Source organism: Pungitius pungitius, chromosome 6 (assembly GCF_949316345.1).
Source record: "Pungitius pungitius chromosome 6, fPunPun2.1, whole genome shotgun sequence".
NCBI lineage: Eukaryota > Metazoa > Chordata > Actinopteri > Perciformes > Gasterosteidae > Pungitius > Pungitius pungitius.
In genome coordinates this window covers 2,914,091-2,929,394 of record NC_084905.1, presented here as the reverse complement: position 1 = coordinate 2,929,394, position 15,304 = coordinate 2,914,091, and the positions used below count along the sequence as shown (strand labels likewise).

At 43.8% G+C, this 15,304-nt stretch overlaps 1 protein-coding gene across 2 annotated transcripts in view; it reads left to right on the top strand.

The window, feature by feature from the left end:
• mtss1la (MTSS I-BAR domain containing 2a) overlaps window positions 1-12,113 on the top strand; it is a 30,635-nt gene extending 18,522 nt beyond the window's left edge. The window contains exons 10-15 of one of the 2 annotated variants that reach the window (XM_037452116.2): window positions 8,493-8,625; window positions 9,240-9,314; window positions 9,521-9,676; window positions 10,013-10,183; window positions 10,320-10,488; window positions 10,705-12,113. In XM_037452116.2, coding sequence (XP_037308013.2) covers window positions 8,493-8,625; window positions 9,240-9,314; window positions 9,521-9,676; window positions 10,013-10,183; window positions 10,320-10,488; window positions 10,705-11,507 — 1,507 coding nt within the window. In that variant the 3' untranslated portion in view covers window positions 11,508-12,113. The remainder of the gene's footprint in view (window positions 1-8,492; window positions 8,626-9,239; window positions 9,315-9,520; window positions 9,677-10,012; window positions 10,184-10,319; window positions 10,489-10,704) is intronic. The other variant, XM_062562955.1, reaches the window with a different exon arrangement.
• Window positions 12,114-15,304: the final 3,191 nt, after the last annotated feature.

The following is a 15,304-nucleotide window of genomic DNA, read 5'->3' as shown; positions in this document are numbered from 1 at the left end:
ATCATTGAACCGTCTTTAAAATCAGATAGCAGCCGGGTAACACTCTTCTGACACTTGAACGTATTTCACGTTGACCTCCTCTATCAATATGTAAAGTTACATAAAATATTACTGTGTACTTTTTGAGATACTTGAAGGTAAAGTTAGTAAAATTGCCATTATATTCGTATTTTGTCAATCTTTGAACTATCTTTTAATCCGATAGAAGCCGGGTAACACTGTTCTGACACTTGGTCCTGGTTCATGTTGACCTCCTCTATTAACATGTACATTTACATGAAATATTACTGTGTACATTTTGAGATAACTGAAGGTATAGTAATATTGCCATTATATTCGTATTTTGTCAATGTTTGAATTATTTTTAAATCAGATAGCAGCCGGGTAACACTCTTTTGACACTTGATCCTGCTTCATGTTGACCTCCTCTATCCCCATGTAGTTGTTGCATAAAATTAGATTTTGTAGCTTATGAGCACAGGTGAAATCAGTAAGAATGACATGTTATTTGTCATTTCCCTTCCCTCTATGCCCATGTATATTTCCATAAACCTTTACTGTACAGTTTGAAATAAGAGAAAGTCAGCGCAGTTGGTACTTTGTCCCCTTCAGTGCAGACCACAGGATGTACGATCCAGGGGCCCCTATCAGGCCATTGTTCCTCCTCGGTTGGATGTAGCTGCCGGTGGACTTTTGTTTTTGCACTGACCGCGTTATGCGTGTTCCGGTTACGAAAGGAGTTGCTCCTGCGGGGGTCCATGGGTGGGACCCTCCTCTATCGCTCCAGCAGTTCTGGGGCTGCACCTCATTTGACTTTGACCTCAGATCAGACAAGCTAACCCTCTGAATTGAAGCATCTTACTAAGTGCAGGAAAGGAAACTTACAAGGTTACCCGCAGTAGCGGCAAGCGAAGAGGAAAGAGCCCAGTGCCAAAATGCGGTTCCACGTGGGACCGCTCAGCCTGCACATCAGATTGAGGCAGAGCCCATAGATGGCAGGAGGCCGTAACAACCTTTCTTGAAGTCGGGTTGTTTGGACAACAAACCCTAACCCTAAGAACTCCATCAAAGGCTAAATACTAGCACGAGACTGATAGTGAACAAGTACCGTAAACCTCTATGGCAGACTGTAACCTTCAGGAATCAGGAATCAGGAAACGTTTATTGTCATAATATGTTGGACATACATGGAAATTGTCTTGGCGGTTGGTGCATGACAGAAGACAGTACAATAATGATGACATAGTGCAAATGAGATAAAAATAAAATAAAAGTATAATAAAATATATGCTATGGGTTAGTACGCTAAAAACTAAAGCTATGGGTTAGTAAGTTAGAGGAGATAAGAAAATTAGAAATAAAAATATAGATTATAGATTAAGTGCACCAGCTAAACAAGTGACGAGTGACAAGTGAAAGTGACAAAGTGAATGAATGAACATGGGAGTCCGAGTCAGTCAGGGGGGGCCCCGGCCTCTGTTGATGAGCCCGACTGCCGAAGGGAAGAAACTGTTCGTGTGGCGGGAGGTCTTAGTCCTGATGGACCGCAGCCTCCTGCCGGATGGAAGGGGCACAAACAGTTCATGTCCAGGGTGGGAGGGGTCGGCTACAATCTTTCTGGCCCGCTTCAAAGACCTGGAAGCGAACAAGTTCTGGAGAGACGGAAGATTGCAGCCAATCACCCTCTCTGCAGAGCGGATGACATGCTGCAGCCTGCCCTTGTCCTTGTCCTTGGCTGTGGCTGCAGCGTACCACACGGTGATGGAGGAACAGAGGATGGACTCCATGATGGCCGTGTAGAAGTGCACCATCATCGTCTGAGGCAGGTTGAATTTCTTCAGCTGCCTCAGGAAGAACATCCGCTGCTGAGCCTTTTTCGTGATGGAGCTGATGTTCAGCTCCCACTTGAGGTCCTGGGTGATGATGGAGCCCAGGAAACGGAAGGAGTCCACAGTGGTGACGGGGGAGTCACACAAGGTGAGGGGGGAAGGTAGGGCTGTATTCCTCCTGAAGTCCACGACCATCTCCACTGTCTTCATTGAACCGGTGTTGATGGACCGAGAGGCAGAGACGTGTTTCCCCAGCTTCACGTGCTGCTTCATGTCGGACAGGAAGTCAGTGATCCACTTGCAGGTGGAGGTGGGCAAACCAGAGTTTGTCCTGCAGCAGAGACGGGATGATGGTGTTGAAGGCAGAGCTGAAGTCCACAAACAGGATCCTGGCGTAGGTTCCTGGGGAGTCCAGATGCTGGAGGATGAAGTGGAGGGCCATGTTGATAGCATCGTCTACAGACCTGTTGGCTCTGTAGGCGAACTGCAGGGGTCCAGGAGAGGGTCGGTGAGGGACTTAAGGTGGGACAGGACTAGCCGTTCAAAGGACTTCATGACTACAGAGGTCAGTGCGACGGGTCTGTAGTCATTTAGTCCTTATTTTCCTGGGCTTCTTGGGAACAGGGATGATGGTGGAGGCCTTGAAGCAGGCTGGGACGTGGCATGACACCAAGGAGGTGTTGAAGATGGCGGTGAAAACAGGAGACAGCTGGTCAGCACAATGCTTCAGGGTGTGGGGCGAGACTGAGTCCGGACCGGCTGCTTTCCGGGGGTTTTGTCTTCAGGCAACACAATACTTTTTTGGACCTTACACTGACCTACCCTTTAATTAAAAACAATGTATATGCGGCGGGGCGTTAGGGAGAGAGACCAACAACGCCACCTGGGGACTTGCACCCCAAGAATTATAGAGAATACCTAAGGCACGCAAATACTGTGGACTAGGCTGCATTCAACCCCACCACATATATAATTTCAGCAGACATGTCTGCGTCCAATCAAAGGAGGGCCCAAAGTGGGTGAGACTTTTTCTCTTTGGGTGAAGCATTCTTTTATGGCTGCCAAGCTGCATGGGACACAATGCCCCAAATCTGTGAGACAAAAGTAACTCTAAAACTGGTCTATAAAATATCTTCATTAAAGAATATGTTTTTGTGTGCATGAGTATGTAACTAAGTATATTTGGTAATTAATTTATTGTTATTTCTTTATTAAAACTGGGTGTTTTGGTTAGTTGACACAAGGCAACACTGTGCAGTTAGGTCATTGACCACAGTCAATATTTTTGTTGTACCAACTACTGATATTGAATGGGAATGGAAACAGGAACATTTAATGGGCGAAATGTTTGTAAATCAAGCTGTTAGGGCTGATCCATCTGACAGTGAGGACAGTGACAACGAGGAAAGTGAGCTTGAAAGGAGTCAGAAAGATTGGATTGGAGTCAGAAAGATTGGATCCCTGCCAGACAGTTAGGAGATCAGGGGTCCGTCAGGGGTCAGTCAGTAGAACAATGTGTGTCCTTCATTCATTCATTCATTTTGAATATGACATTCATATTTGTACTTTCTTAGGATAACGCATGTCTGATCAAAGCGACAGTGAGTCTGTGGATCAAGATGAGGATGAAGACATAGTAGAGGCTGAACACCCCACAATACATTCTGTGCTCGCCCTGGCATAACATTTCTAATGATATCATGTCCCCCCTTCAGTATTTTAAGATATTCTTCAGGTTATTGTAGGTCAGTCGAATGTGTATGCCATACAAAGTGACACAAACAAGCCCTTTAAGTTTACATGTTTTGGATGTGGATTTTGTACATACAGTGTTGGTAATTTCATTTCTTTGTTTAATATTTTTTAATTTATGTTTGGATCCATTTGTAGTTAATGTCCTCAAAATGAACTTCTTTCTAAATGCCTACATTGCTTTTTTGACTTATTTCACTTTATATATACAAGTTGCCCTGAGGCAACAAACCAAAATCAAGTTGGGGGGGGGGGGGGGCGCATACATTTTATGGTTGATAAAAGCTCCCCAAATATGGGATGAAATATGTTTTACTCCACAAATTAACGTCATGCCAATGAAGAAAAATTAAAAAGGACTATGAAGAGAGAGTTCAACAGGGCGTAAAACCGTTGAGAGGTCAAAAGGCACTGCGGCCCTGCACCGCCACCGCCTTTCGGCCGACCCTGCCCCCGGTCCAACTGTTCTCCGGGGCAGACAGTTCTCAAAACGACCAACCTTGTTGCATCGCCAGGGCGTTAATTAACCAACTCCAGTCAAAGGACCCTGTAGCTCAATAAAAGTGAAGGCTGACGCGTGCCGGCTGAGGCCCACCATTGGCTCGGCTTCTATCTGATTTAAAGACAGTTCAAAGATTGAGAAAAAACTAATATAATTGCAAAAGTACTAACTTTACCTGCAATTTTCTCAAAAAGTCCACAGTAATATTTTATGTAACTTTACATGTTAATAGAGGAGGTCAACGTGAAATACGTTCAAGTGTCAGAAGAGTGTTACCCGGCTGCTATCTGATTTTAAAGACGGTTCAATGATTGAGAAAAAGACGAATATAATGGCAAAAGTACTAACTTTACCTTCAAGTATCTCAAAAAGTACACAGTAATATTTTATGTAACTTTACATATTGATAGAGGAGGTCAACGTGAAATACGTTCAAGTGTCAGAAGAGTGTTACCCGGCTGCTATCTGATTTTAAAGACGGTTCAATGATTGAGAAAAAGACGAATATAATGGCAAAAGTACTAACTTTACTTTCAAGTATCTCAAAAAGTACACAGTAATATTTTATGTAACTTTACATGTTAATAGAGGAGGCCATCGTGTAATAGGATCAAGTGTCAAAAGAGTGTTACCCAGCTGCTATCTAATTTAAAGACAGTTCAAAAATTAAAAAAAGACTAATATAATGGCAATTTTACTAACTTTACCTTCAAGTATCTCAAAAAGTACACAGTAATATTTTATGTAACTTTACATGTTAATAGAGGAGGCCAACATGTAATAGGATCAAGTGTCAAAAGAGTGTTACCCAGCTGCTATCTAATTTAAAGACAGTTCAAAAATTTAAAAAAGACGAATATAATGGCAATTTTACTAACTTTACCTTCAAGTATCTCAAAAAGTACACAGTAATATTTTACGTAACTTTACATGTTAATAGAGGAGGCCAACATGTAATAGGATCAAGTGTCAAAAGAGTGTTACCCAGCTGCTATCTAATTTAAAGACAGTTCAAAAATTTAAAAAAGACGAATATAATGGCAATTTTACTAACTTTACCTTCAAGTATCTCAAAAAGTACACAGTAATATTTTACGTAACTTTACATGTTAATAGAGGAGGCCAACATGTAATAGGATCAAGTGTCAAAAGAGTGTTACCCAGCTGCTATCTAATTTAAAGACAGTTCAAAAATTTAAAAAAGACGAATATAATGGCAATTTTACTAACTTTACCTTCAAGTATCTCAAAAAGTACACAGTAATATTTTACGTAACTTTACATGTTAATAGAGGAGGCCAACATGTAATAGGATCAAGTGTCAAAAGAGTGTTACCCAGCTGCTATCTAATTTAAAGACAGTTCAAAAATTTAAAAAAGACGAATATAATGGCAATTTTACTAACTTTACCTTCAAGTATCTCAAAAAGTACACAGTAATATTTTACGTAACTTTACATGTTAATAGAGGAGGCCAACATGTAATAGGATCAAGTGTCAAAAGAGTGTTACCCAGCTGCTATCTAATTTAAAGACAGTTCAAAAATTAAAAAAAGACGAATATAATGGCAATTTTACTAACTTTACTTTCAAGTATCTCAAAAAGTACACAGTAATACTTTATGTAACTTTACATGTTAATAGAGGAGGCCAACGTGTAATAGGATCAAGTGTCAAAAGAGTGTTACCCGTCTTCTATATGATTTAAAGATAGTTCAAAGATTGAGAAAAAGACGAATCTAATGGCAAAAGTACTAACTTTACCTTCAGTTATCTCAAAAGTTCCACAGTAATATTTTATGTAAATGTACATGTTAATAGAGGAGGTCAACTTAAAATAGGATCAAGTGTCAAAAGAGTGTTACCCGGCTTGTATCTGATTTAAAGACAGTTCAATGATTGAGAAAAAGACGAATCTAATGGCAATTTTACTAACTTTACCCTCAAGTATCTCAAAAAGTACACAGTAATATTTCATGTAATTTGAGATGGTAATAGAGGAGGTCAACTTAAAATAGGATCAAGTGTCAGAAGAGTGTTACCCGGCTTGTATCTGATTTAAAGACAGTTCAATGATTGAGAAAAAGACGAATCTAATGGCAATTTTACTAACCTTACCTTCAAGTATCTCAAAAAGTACACAGTAATATTTCATGTAATTTGAGATGGTAATAGAGGAGGTCAACTTAAAATAGGATCAAGTGTCAGAAGAGTGTTACCCGGCTTGTATCTGATTTAAAGACAGTTCAATGATTGAGAAAAAGACGAATCTAATGGCAATTTTACTAACCTTACCTTCAAGTATCTCAAAAAGTACACAGTAATATTTCATGTAATTTGAGATGGTAATAGAGGAGGTCAACTTAAAATAGGATCAAGTGTCAAAAGAGTGTTACCCAGATGCTATCTAATTTAAAGACAGTTCAAAGATTGAGAAAAAGACGAATATAATGGCAAAAGTACTAACTTTGCCTTCAGTTATCTCAAAAAGTACACAGTAATATTTTATGTAACTTTACATGTTAATAGAGGAGGCCAACGTGAAATAGGATCAAGTGTCAAAAGAGTGTTACCCGGCTGCTATCTGATTAAAAGATAGTTCAAAAATTGAGAAAAAGACGAATATAATGGCAATATTACTAACTTTACCTTCAAGTATCTCAAAAAGTACACAGTAATATTTCATGTAAATGTACAAGTTAATAGAGGAGGTCAGATTTAAATAGGACCAAGTGTCAAAAGAGTGTTACCCAGCTGCTATCTAATTTAAAGACAGTTCAAAGATTGAGAAAAAGACGAATATAATGGCAAAATTACTAACTTTGCCTTCAGTTATCTCAAAAAGTACACAGTAATATTTTATGTAACTTTACATGTTAATAGAGGAGGCCAACGTGTAATAGGATCAAGTGTCAAAAGAGTGTTACCCGTCTTCTATCTGATTTAAAGATAGTTCAAAGATAGAGAAAAGACGAATATAATGGCAATATTACTAACTTTATCTTCAGTTATCTCAAAAAGTACACAGTAATATTTTATGTAAATGTACATGATGATAGGGGAGGTCAACATGAACCAGGACCAAGTGTCAGAAGAGTGTTACCCGGTTTCTATCTAATTTAAAGATAGTTCAAAGATTGAGGAAAAGACGAATATAATGGCAAAAGTAATAACTTTACCTTCAAATATCTCAAAAAGTACACAGTAATATTTTATGTATCTTTACATGTTAATAGAGGAGGTCAACATGAACCAGGATCAAGTGGCAAAAGAGTGTTACCCGGCTTCTATCTAATTTAAAGAGAATTCAAAGATTGAGAAAAAGACGAATATAATGGCAATATTACTAACTTTACCTTCAGTTATCTCAAAAACTACACAGTAATATTTTATGTAACTTTATATATTGATAGAGGAGATCGAGGTGAAATAGGATCAAGTTTCAGAAGAGTGTTACCCGGCTTCTATCTGATTTAAAGAGAGTTCAAATATTGAAAAAAGACACTTCAAATGATGTTCAGTGCCTTTTTGGCTGTACAGACCCATTTACCGTAATACCTTACATAGAGGCGCATTTTATTTTCAAATGCGGTCCACATGACCGCAGTGGTTTGAGGGTGTTTCATCTGTCATAATTCATTGGGCATTCCTCGTTAAGCTTCGACAAATACTACGGAAAAACTGTCAACTTCAGACAAATTCCAGAAGGAGAGGGGGAGGAGGGTGAGAGCAGTTCAGAGGGAAGGTGAGAAGCATACGTTGCACATTTAAAAAAAAATCTGTGTGCAACCAAGAGAATCAATGCTGAGTGGGAGAGCAGAGCAGGACGGAGCAGGAGACAAAACGCATAGAGGCAGCGGTTCATGTTCAGAGGGACATCCAAACCAAAGAAGTGAGAACTTTTAAATGCTCTTCCAGAATTAGAAACATGTATTCATTTAGAGTTTTCACATAACACTGCCTTCATGTTGCCTTTGCGGTACTTATTTTATTGAAGCTTTTTCTTCTCTATTTTCCATGACTATTAATCTCTCCATAATAAGCTTCATGAAGAAAACAAAAGGGGTGGGGTGGGTTATGCTTTAATCCCAATCCTGTTTTGGGTTGCATGGGTAGTATCCTTATCCTTCATTGACAAGGATGCATCATCATAAGCCGTTGGACCTCATGGAAATGCAATTCACCTCTTCGCCATGTTTTCTGTGTTGTCATTGGATTTCATATCATAGGCAACGGTTTAAAGTATAATATCAGTTTTGTATATAAAGCAAAAGGCAAAGTATTTGTCATTTAAACCAAAACCACAATATAAAGGAAATGCAAATGACTTTTTGATTTGTCTCCTGTCTGGTCATTTGGAATCCTCCGTGTACATTGTGTCTTACACCCATGTGATATCCTGTGTGCAGCATCCTCCAGATGCCCTCTGCAGGGGCCCATCGGCTCAGCAGTGTCTCCTCCCACGACTCCGGCTTCGTATCTCAGGACGCCAACCCCCACTCTAAGCCTCCGTCGCCCATGCCCTCTGACATCGCCAGCCAGGTAGCAGTCTCGGCCGTTTTACTCAAGTGTTTGCTTTGATCGGGGGGGGGGGGGGAACTGCAGGCATCACTGTCAAGCAGACAGAGACTCCCCAGGTGGTCCTGCTGCAGGGCAGCATGACGCAGAAACAACACTTTCTTGTCACAGTAGATGCACATCAACAATCGTCGGAACTTACCAACGACCCTCGATCCGCAGCTCGACCACCACACCCAGACCCAAAGTTTATTCATCGCCTTTTTGCTGCAGAGCTTTCTCTTTTACAAATGTTGAATCTTCCATCCCCGCCGGTCTAATAAGTTATCCAGACTTTCACAGTCTGAAAAGTGTGTAATCCACTGAACGCACTCGGCAGCACACAAGCACACCCACTGACGCAATGTTCTGTACTCAATAAATGATCTTACAGGCTACTTTATTATCGATCTAGGCTCAGGTCTGTAGATCCCCTCAGGGACCCGAAATGCCTCCCTCCTCCTGAAGCTCATCAAAACTCCTCCGACCCTCTGCCTCATCCCGTGCGTCTCTCATCTCTCTCACCCACCTCTCTCTCCCTCCCTCCCGTTTGCTCTTCCCCTCCACGGCTTTTTAACTCCCTACCTTCCCGTTCCCAGAAATCCACAAGCTCAGCCTCCTCTGAGGCCTCAGAAACCTGCCCGTCTATCAGCGAGTGCAACTCTCCCACAGCGGTTAGTACTGCATGCGTCTCACCGGTCTACTTGCTTTAATTGACACACACACACACACACACACACACGTGCGCGCAATGGGCTTTGCGTCTCACCCGTTGTTATCTATAGCTCAGAGGCCCGTGGGCTCCTCCCGGCAGCCTTGATCGTTGACTATTCATGATTGTTGAGCACTCTCACTCAAGACTTGTCTGTCCGTTCTGCAGTTTGGCTCATGCTCATCCTTCGGTACCTTCCGCCCTGCTTTCTCTCACACTGGCGCCGCGAGGCCTCTCTCTGTCATACTTCCTGCGTCCCCCACATTTAACCACTCCCTCGGATCCAGCACCCTCTCACCCACATCAAAGATTCCTAGCTGGAAGGTTTGTTTTCATTTGCAATTTCACTTTTGCGTTTGCTCTTTTAAAACTTTGTTGCTTCTTCGCTTCCTGTGTTTGTTCCACTGCCGTCGTGCTCGTTAACGAGCGCCGGGATTAACCCTCGCGCAGTGGCCATTTTGTTGTTGCTCGTCAAGCTCGGTTTTGACATCTTTCTTTATTAAGATGTGCAAAACGGCGGCACTTTGCACAGCTTGATGTAGTCTGCACCATATCTCCATCGGCACCTAACCGGCCCATGAGGCTAATCAGCGACTTCTGTGCCGAGCACAGCAGACGCACAGCGGCAGGACCGTCTCATTGTTTTGTCTGCTGCTGTAGGACTGGGCCAAAGCCTGCGAGCCATCACTGGCCAGCACTCTGCAGCGTCGGAGGGAGTCCGTGGATAAGATGAGAGAGCTGGATGCTCCGCCCGGTCCGCTGGGCTATTCTGGGATGCAGCCGGATGAGCCGCACAGAGGGAGAAGTGGCCCGGGAGCCATTGCAGCCAAGGTGAGAAGTCCTCACGGAGCAAAAATGTAAACGTCGGTGCATCCCTTTGCATGCCTATTACGATGAAACGGATATAACGCAATGATGTACGTATGTGCTGATCTACATGTGCTTCCTACTCGCGCGTGTACCTCAGCACGGGGAGCCGCTCTCCCCCGCAGCCAGCACTCTGGCAATGGTTCTGACCAGAGGCCTCAGCATGGAGCAGCAGCAGAAGAGCAGCAGGGACTCCCTGCAGTACTCCAGCGGCTACAGCACCCAGACCAACACCCCCTCCTGCTCCGAGGACACCATTCCCTCACAAGGTACGTTGGGTTTTTTTTTGTACACTGCAAAGAATTCTTCTGAACGGCCCGGTTTCTGTGAAAGCTTTGATGTGAACGTGTGATGCCAGGAGTAACTCGGAGGGGCGCTGCACTGTTTGCCCGCGTTACGCTGCGGGTTATCGCTCCAAAGCGCACCTGCTCTCAGTGTTCTTTGTCCAACGCTCACGGCTCACTGTCCCCCCCCCCCCCCCCCAGGTTCGGACTATGAGTGCTACTCCCTCAACGGCGATGCCGACGGCGAAGGACAGGCGGACTTTGACAAGTCGTCCACCATCCCACGCCACAGCAACATCGCCCAGAGCTACCGCCGCATGATCCAAACCAAGCGGCCAGCCAGCACCGCGGGTCTGCCCGCGGGCAAGACCCCGCCGTGCGCTCCCAACGGCGCCAGCCGGAGCGGCGCCGGGGCCATCACCTCGGGGACGGCAACCATCCGCCGGACCCCGTCGTCCAAAACCGGAGTGAGACGCACGCCGTCCACGTCCGGCCCCATTCCCATTAGGCCGCCCATTGTGCCGGTTAAAACCCCAACGGTGCCAGATTCGCCGGGCCACGCCAGCCCGTCCCGGTACCGCGCGGGCAGCGAGGAGTTCCTTTACGGCGAGGAGCCAATCGGCGGCGGCGGCGACCACACGAGGGCCTCTCCGAAGCGGATGAGCCTCCCCGACGCGGCCTGGGGCGGCGGAGGGGCGGAGCCGGGCGCTCACTGCCAGCAGGCCGCCCGCAGCTCTGAGGAGGACCCTCTGCTCGCCGCCAACCGCCACAGCCTGGTGGAGAAGATAGGGGAGCTGGCCGCCAGCGCGCACGCCCTCGGCGAGGGCCACTTCCCCTTCCACAGCCCGCCAGCAGGGGATCGGGCTCGGCGTGCGACCCGGGAGGAGGAGGAGGCGCCCTCCACGACCAGGGAGGACACGGACATGCTGGTGACTATACGCCGGGGGGTGCGGCTCCGCAAGGCGGTGACCGACGACCGGTCTGCCCCCGTGTTTCTGCGGTAGCTGTGGAGACGCAGCTGTGCTGCACTCGTTTTTATTTTTATTCTTTTTTTTTTTTTTTTTTTTTTTTTTACAAACTGAAGCTTCGTAGGGAAAAGCAACAGCGCTCATGTGACACAGGTCATAAAGAGGATGCGATGTGTTGAACGAAGGCCAGTGAGTGACACGAGTGTCCTCATTTCATGTTATGTATGTATCGTGTACGTACAAAGTAATCCCCATTTTTTTTGGTTTTTATTGTTCTCCTTTGTTTCCGTCTCTGGGCTTTGTGGCTGCGCTCCTCTGCTCCCCGTGTGACCGCCGTCTCACTCCGGTTTGTCCCCTTTTGCCCCAGTGAGGAGGACACCCTCCTGTCCTTGTCATCGCTCTTATGGTCATTATATTATTGTGCTTTTCTTAATCAACATAGCCAGCGGTCAGTGGGTTTGGGCCAAGTCTGTATGTTGTGTTTCTCATCATTACTGTACAACTACCGTATTACTGTTTTGGTTGGATAAGCTGAACAGCCGCTGTGTAAGTCATGTAAAATAGGAGCAATATGGCAGTGTTTTTATTGCTGTACTGTACAGTCAATATATTCTGCAATTAAACAGCCGTTTTACTGTTAAATGGCCCGATTGTCTTTGTCATAACATGTAAAGCATTAATAGATATAAACTGTGTATACCAACATGTAGTATTTCATTCACATCACAAAATGTGACCACTTCCCCCAGTTCTACAAGTTTAATTTCTTCTTTACTTTCTCCACTTGAGATTAGCTTTGGTATTTTATTAGTATTTCTTCCGGAGCATTCTCTTTTTCACATTTTATGCCATAAACTTTTTATGAATTAAGTAGTGCAACTAATCTCCTTAATTTCCCAGTGCTCTCTGCGGTGTAGTTTTATCTGAAAACCAATTACGTATGTTGTCTAATTCTCTGCTTGGTTCACTTTAACTTTGCCCTCATAATATATTTGCAACACTGCAGTACTGTAAAAAGACATGTGGGGGCGCCAGAGATCCTTCCCTGTAGCCCAGCCAGCCGCTAATCGAGCATATGTATTCCTGAGGGTGAAAAGGCGCCGGACTAAGAAGGAGACAAGAAGGAGAGAAGAAGGAGAGAAAAAGGAGAGAATAAGGTAAGGAGAAGGTTTCACGGCCTCCAGGACGAACTACATTAATGTTACACCAGTGACACCAGAGGAGCAACATACATGTCAGCCGTCTCGTGCTTTTAAATACATACACCGAATGAATGGCCCAGCCTGTAACGTTTATGCGTTAACATGGAGAATACTTTTAAATAACAAACACGTGCTAACGTTGTGTCCCAGTCAAACCTTGACGTGACGTTGCATTTCCACCGACAGATAAATCCCAGTGTCAGTAGATCGATTCAAAGTTTTTAGGTTGGTTTTTGTCATTATTTTGCAGCTTTTATTTGAAAGACAAATGATCAGGACCTACCCAGAAGCAGAATATGTGAAATTGATATACCTGGGAGCTGGTTAAAACCCCCTCATTATTCTGTAAATGATTGGTCCTGCTGGAAGAAGCCTTTTCCCCTCTGACAACGTGATGATTCACCACAGGGCCCTTCTCCTGGATAAGGGACCTCTATTGGAGAGCCACGATGCATGATGTATGAACGTTAAATCAATTTAGACTTACACTTATTATGAAGCTTCCTTAACTGATTTCGTGTGGAGTTAGAAGAAGTTAAGGATCGAGGCAGGGTTTCTAAAGCAGAAGGGAACACCGCTAATCTTTTTTAGAGTCATCGCTGACAGTTCTCGCGGATCTACAAGGAGAAATGAAGGCTGAATATAAGACGAGATGATGAGGATCAGACCGTTGGATCCAGTGGTCGGACCATTATTAATGAGGGGTGGAGCAGTCTTAATTTGGTCCCGTGTGTAAATGATCAGAGGTGCTGCAGGACCGCCGCAACGGAAAACATGATTAAGTCTGCTCGGCTCTGGGAGTCTTCATTATTATTTTTTGGGGGGGATTCTCCCCTAACTGGGTACCTCATAATCCTCTCAGCCTCATAAATATCACATTATCAAATGTACAATATTAGTTCACAGCCTTGAACTGGCCGAGTAATGGGAACTCGTCTAATGGGTTGCTGGGATAATTGACTGAGAGAAGTATAGAGGGTATTCATCATGAGTTTGTTCTCACTTGCTAAACTGTGTTTCAAAGAGATGATCAGCGCCGCCTTGGTTAAATAACAAAAAAAATATCTCACCCCTCAGATTATGAGAGCAGCAGAGCTGTGCTTTCTTCTTTTCTCGATGATCTTCTCCCGTGTCTTCGAATTTATGAATAATCTTTTGATGTGGCCGTAGAAAGTAACTAATGTTTAAAACCAAGAATCACCTGTTCAAATCACATGTATTATTGTTAGAATCTCCACGATCACAATAGGATCTATCGCTGTTCAGACCACAACGTGGTCTTGAAGTTTGCTTCCATCATGACAACAAGACATGCATTAAACATTCAATTATTTTTGGCTTTCTGCTTCAAAGTGGCCGCTCTTCCCCTTTCTGGGGGGACTTTTTCGGTCTTTCTGGAACAACCGTCCACCCCTATTAGATGTGGCATTCTTAGGAAAAGGCTAAAGAAATGCATCAGTAGATGCAGAATTCAGTAAAGGGAAATTCTAAACCTTGTTTCACACGCTGATCCATAATTAATACCTCTATCTATAAACAGTTTGGGTTACAGCACAGCTTAAATACTACACTTGGTGGTATGAGTCTTGAGGGGATCACAGATCAAATCTAATTAGCCATAGCTAATACATAGGGAAATGTCTTTATATTCTTCTAGCTCGTCTAAATGCGTTTTGCCGTCAGGTTGTGATGGGGGAAGATGTCCCGAGGGGCTCATATACTACAACGAAAGGCACTACAGAGCTGTCATTTTGTTTCCATAAATTTCTCCCTGCAACTCATCCAGGGGAACAGGAGGTGTAAGCTTTCCATAAATGATCACGATAAATGTTCACCGATGAATATCACCCAGAAAGCTAGATGCTTAGTCATTCATATTAATTGCCCTGTCATTCTTCAACAAACCTGCCCGTATGAGGTAATTATTTCATTGACTTTTGCTGAACGCTCTATAGTAAACACTCTACCGTCACTGTAGCATAAACGGCCTATTAACTGATGTAAGTGCCAATTCCTCTTAACCGTACCTTCCATCATTGCCTGTTTTTTGTTTGTAACCCCCCCCCCCCCCCCCCCCCACCCCCTTCAGCGTACAGGAAGATTGATTGACAACCTGCAACTCACAGAACAGGGAAGCGGCTCATGGGAACTCTGTTCTGTCCAATACCGTCATCCTTTGTCTCGAGGGAGCACAGAAGCAAAGGTAGAATTTTTAAAATGCTACAAGGCCTCAATATTGGCCTTTTGTCTGCCTCCGTTTGAGTGAAGGGTATCGGATTGGGTCAATTATTCATTAAGCGTGAAGCATTCTCATGTTGCTAGGCTACTTTCTTCAGTTAGATGCCTCTTCCTTTAATGCCCTGCAGCTCTTTTAGTTATCTGTTGGAGAAGATGGATCATGAGACCGTTTCATGATAAGAAAAAATAAGAAAATGATAATAATTCATTACAGCTTTCTTGTTTTTTATGTGGCGTTTCATCTCAGTGGATGACTGCTGCAACCCTCAAGTAAACTATCCCTCACACTCTGGCCTGGCCCCCGTGATTGAATTAGCCTTTGCTACAGCTATCTCCCATGCTGGCGGTCACGCTGAATTTCACCATGTGAGACAACACGATAAAAGGCAGGAT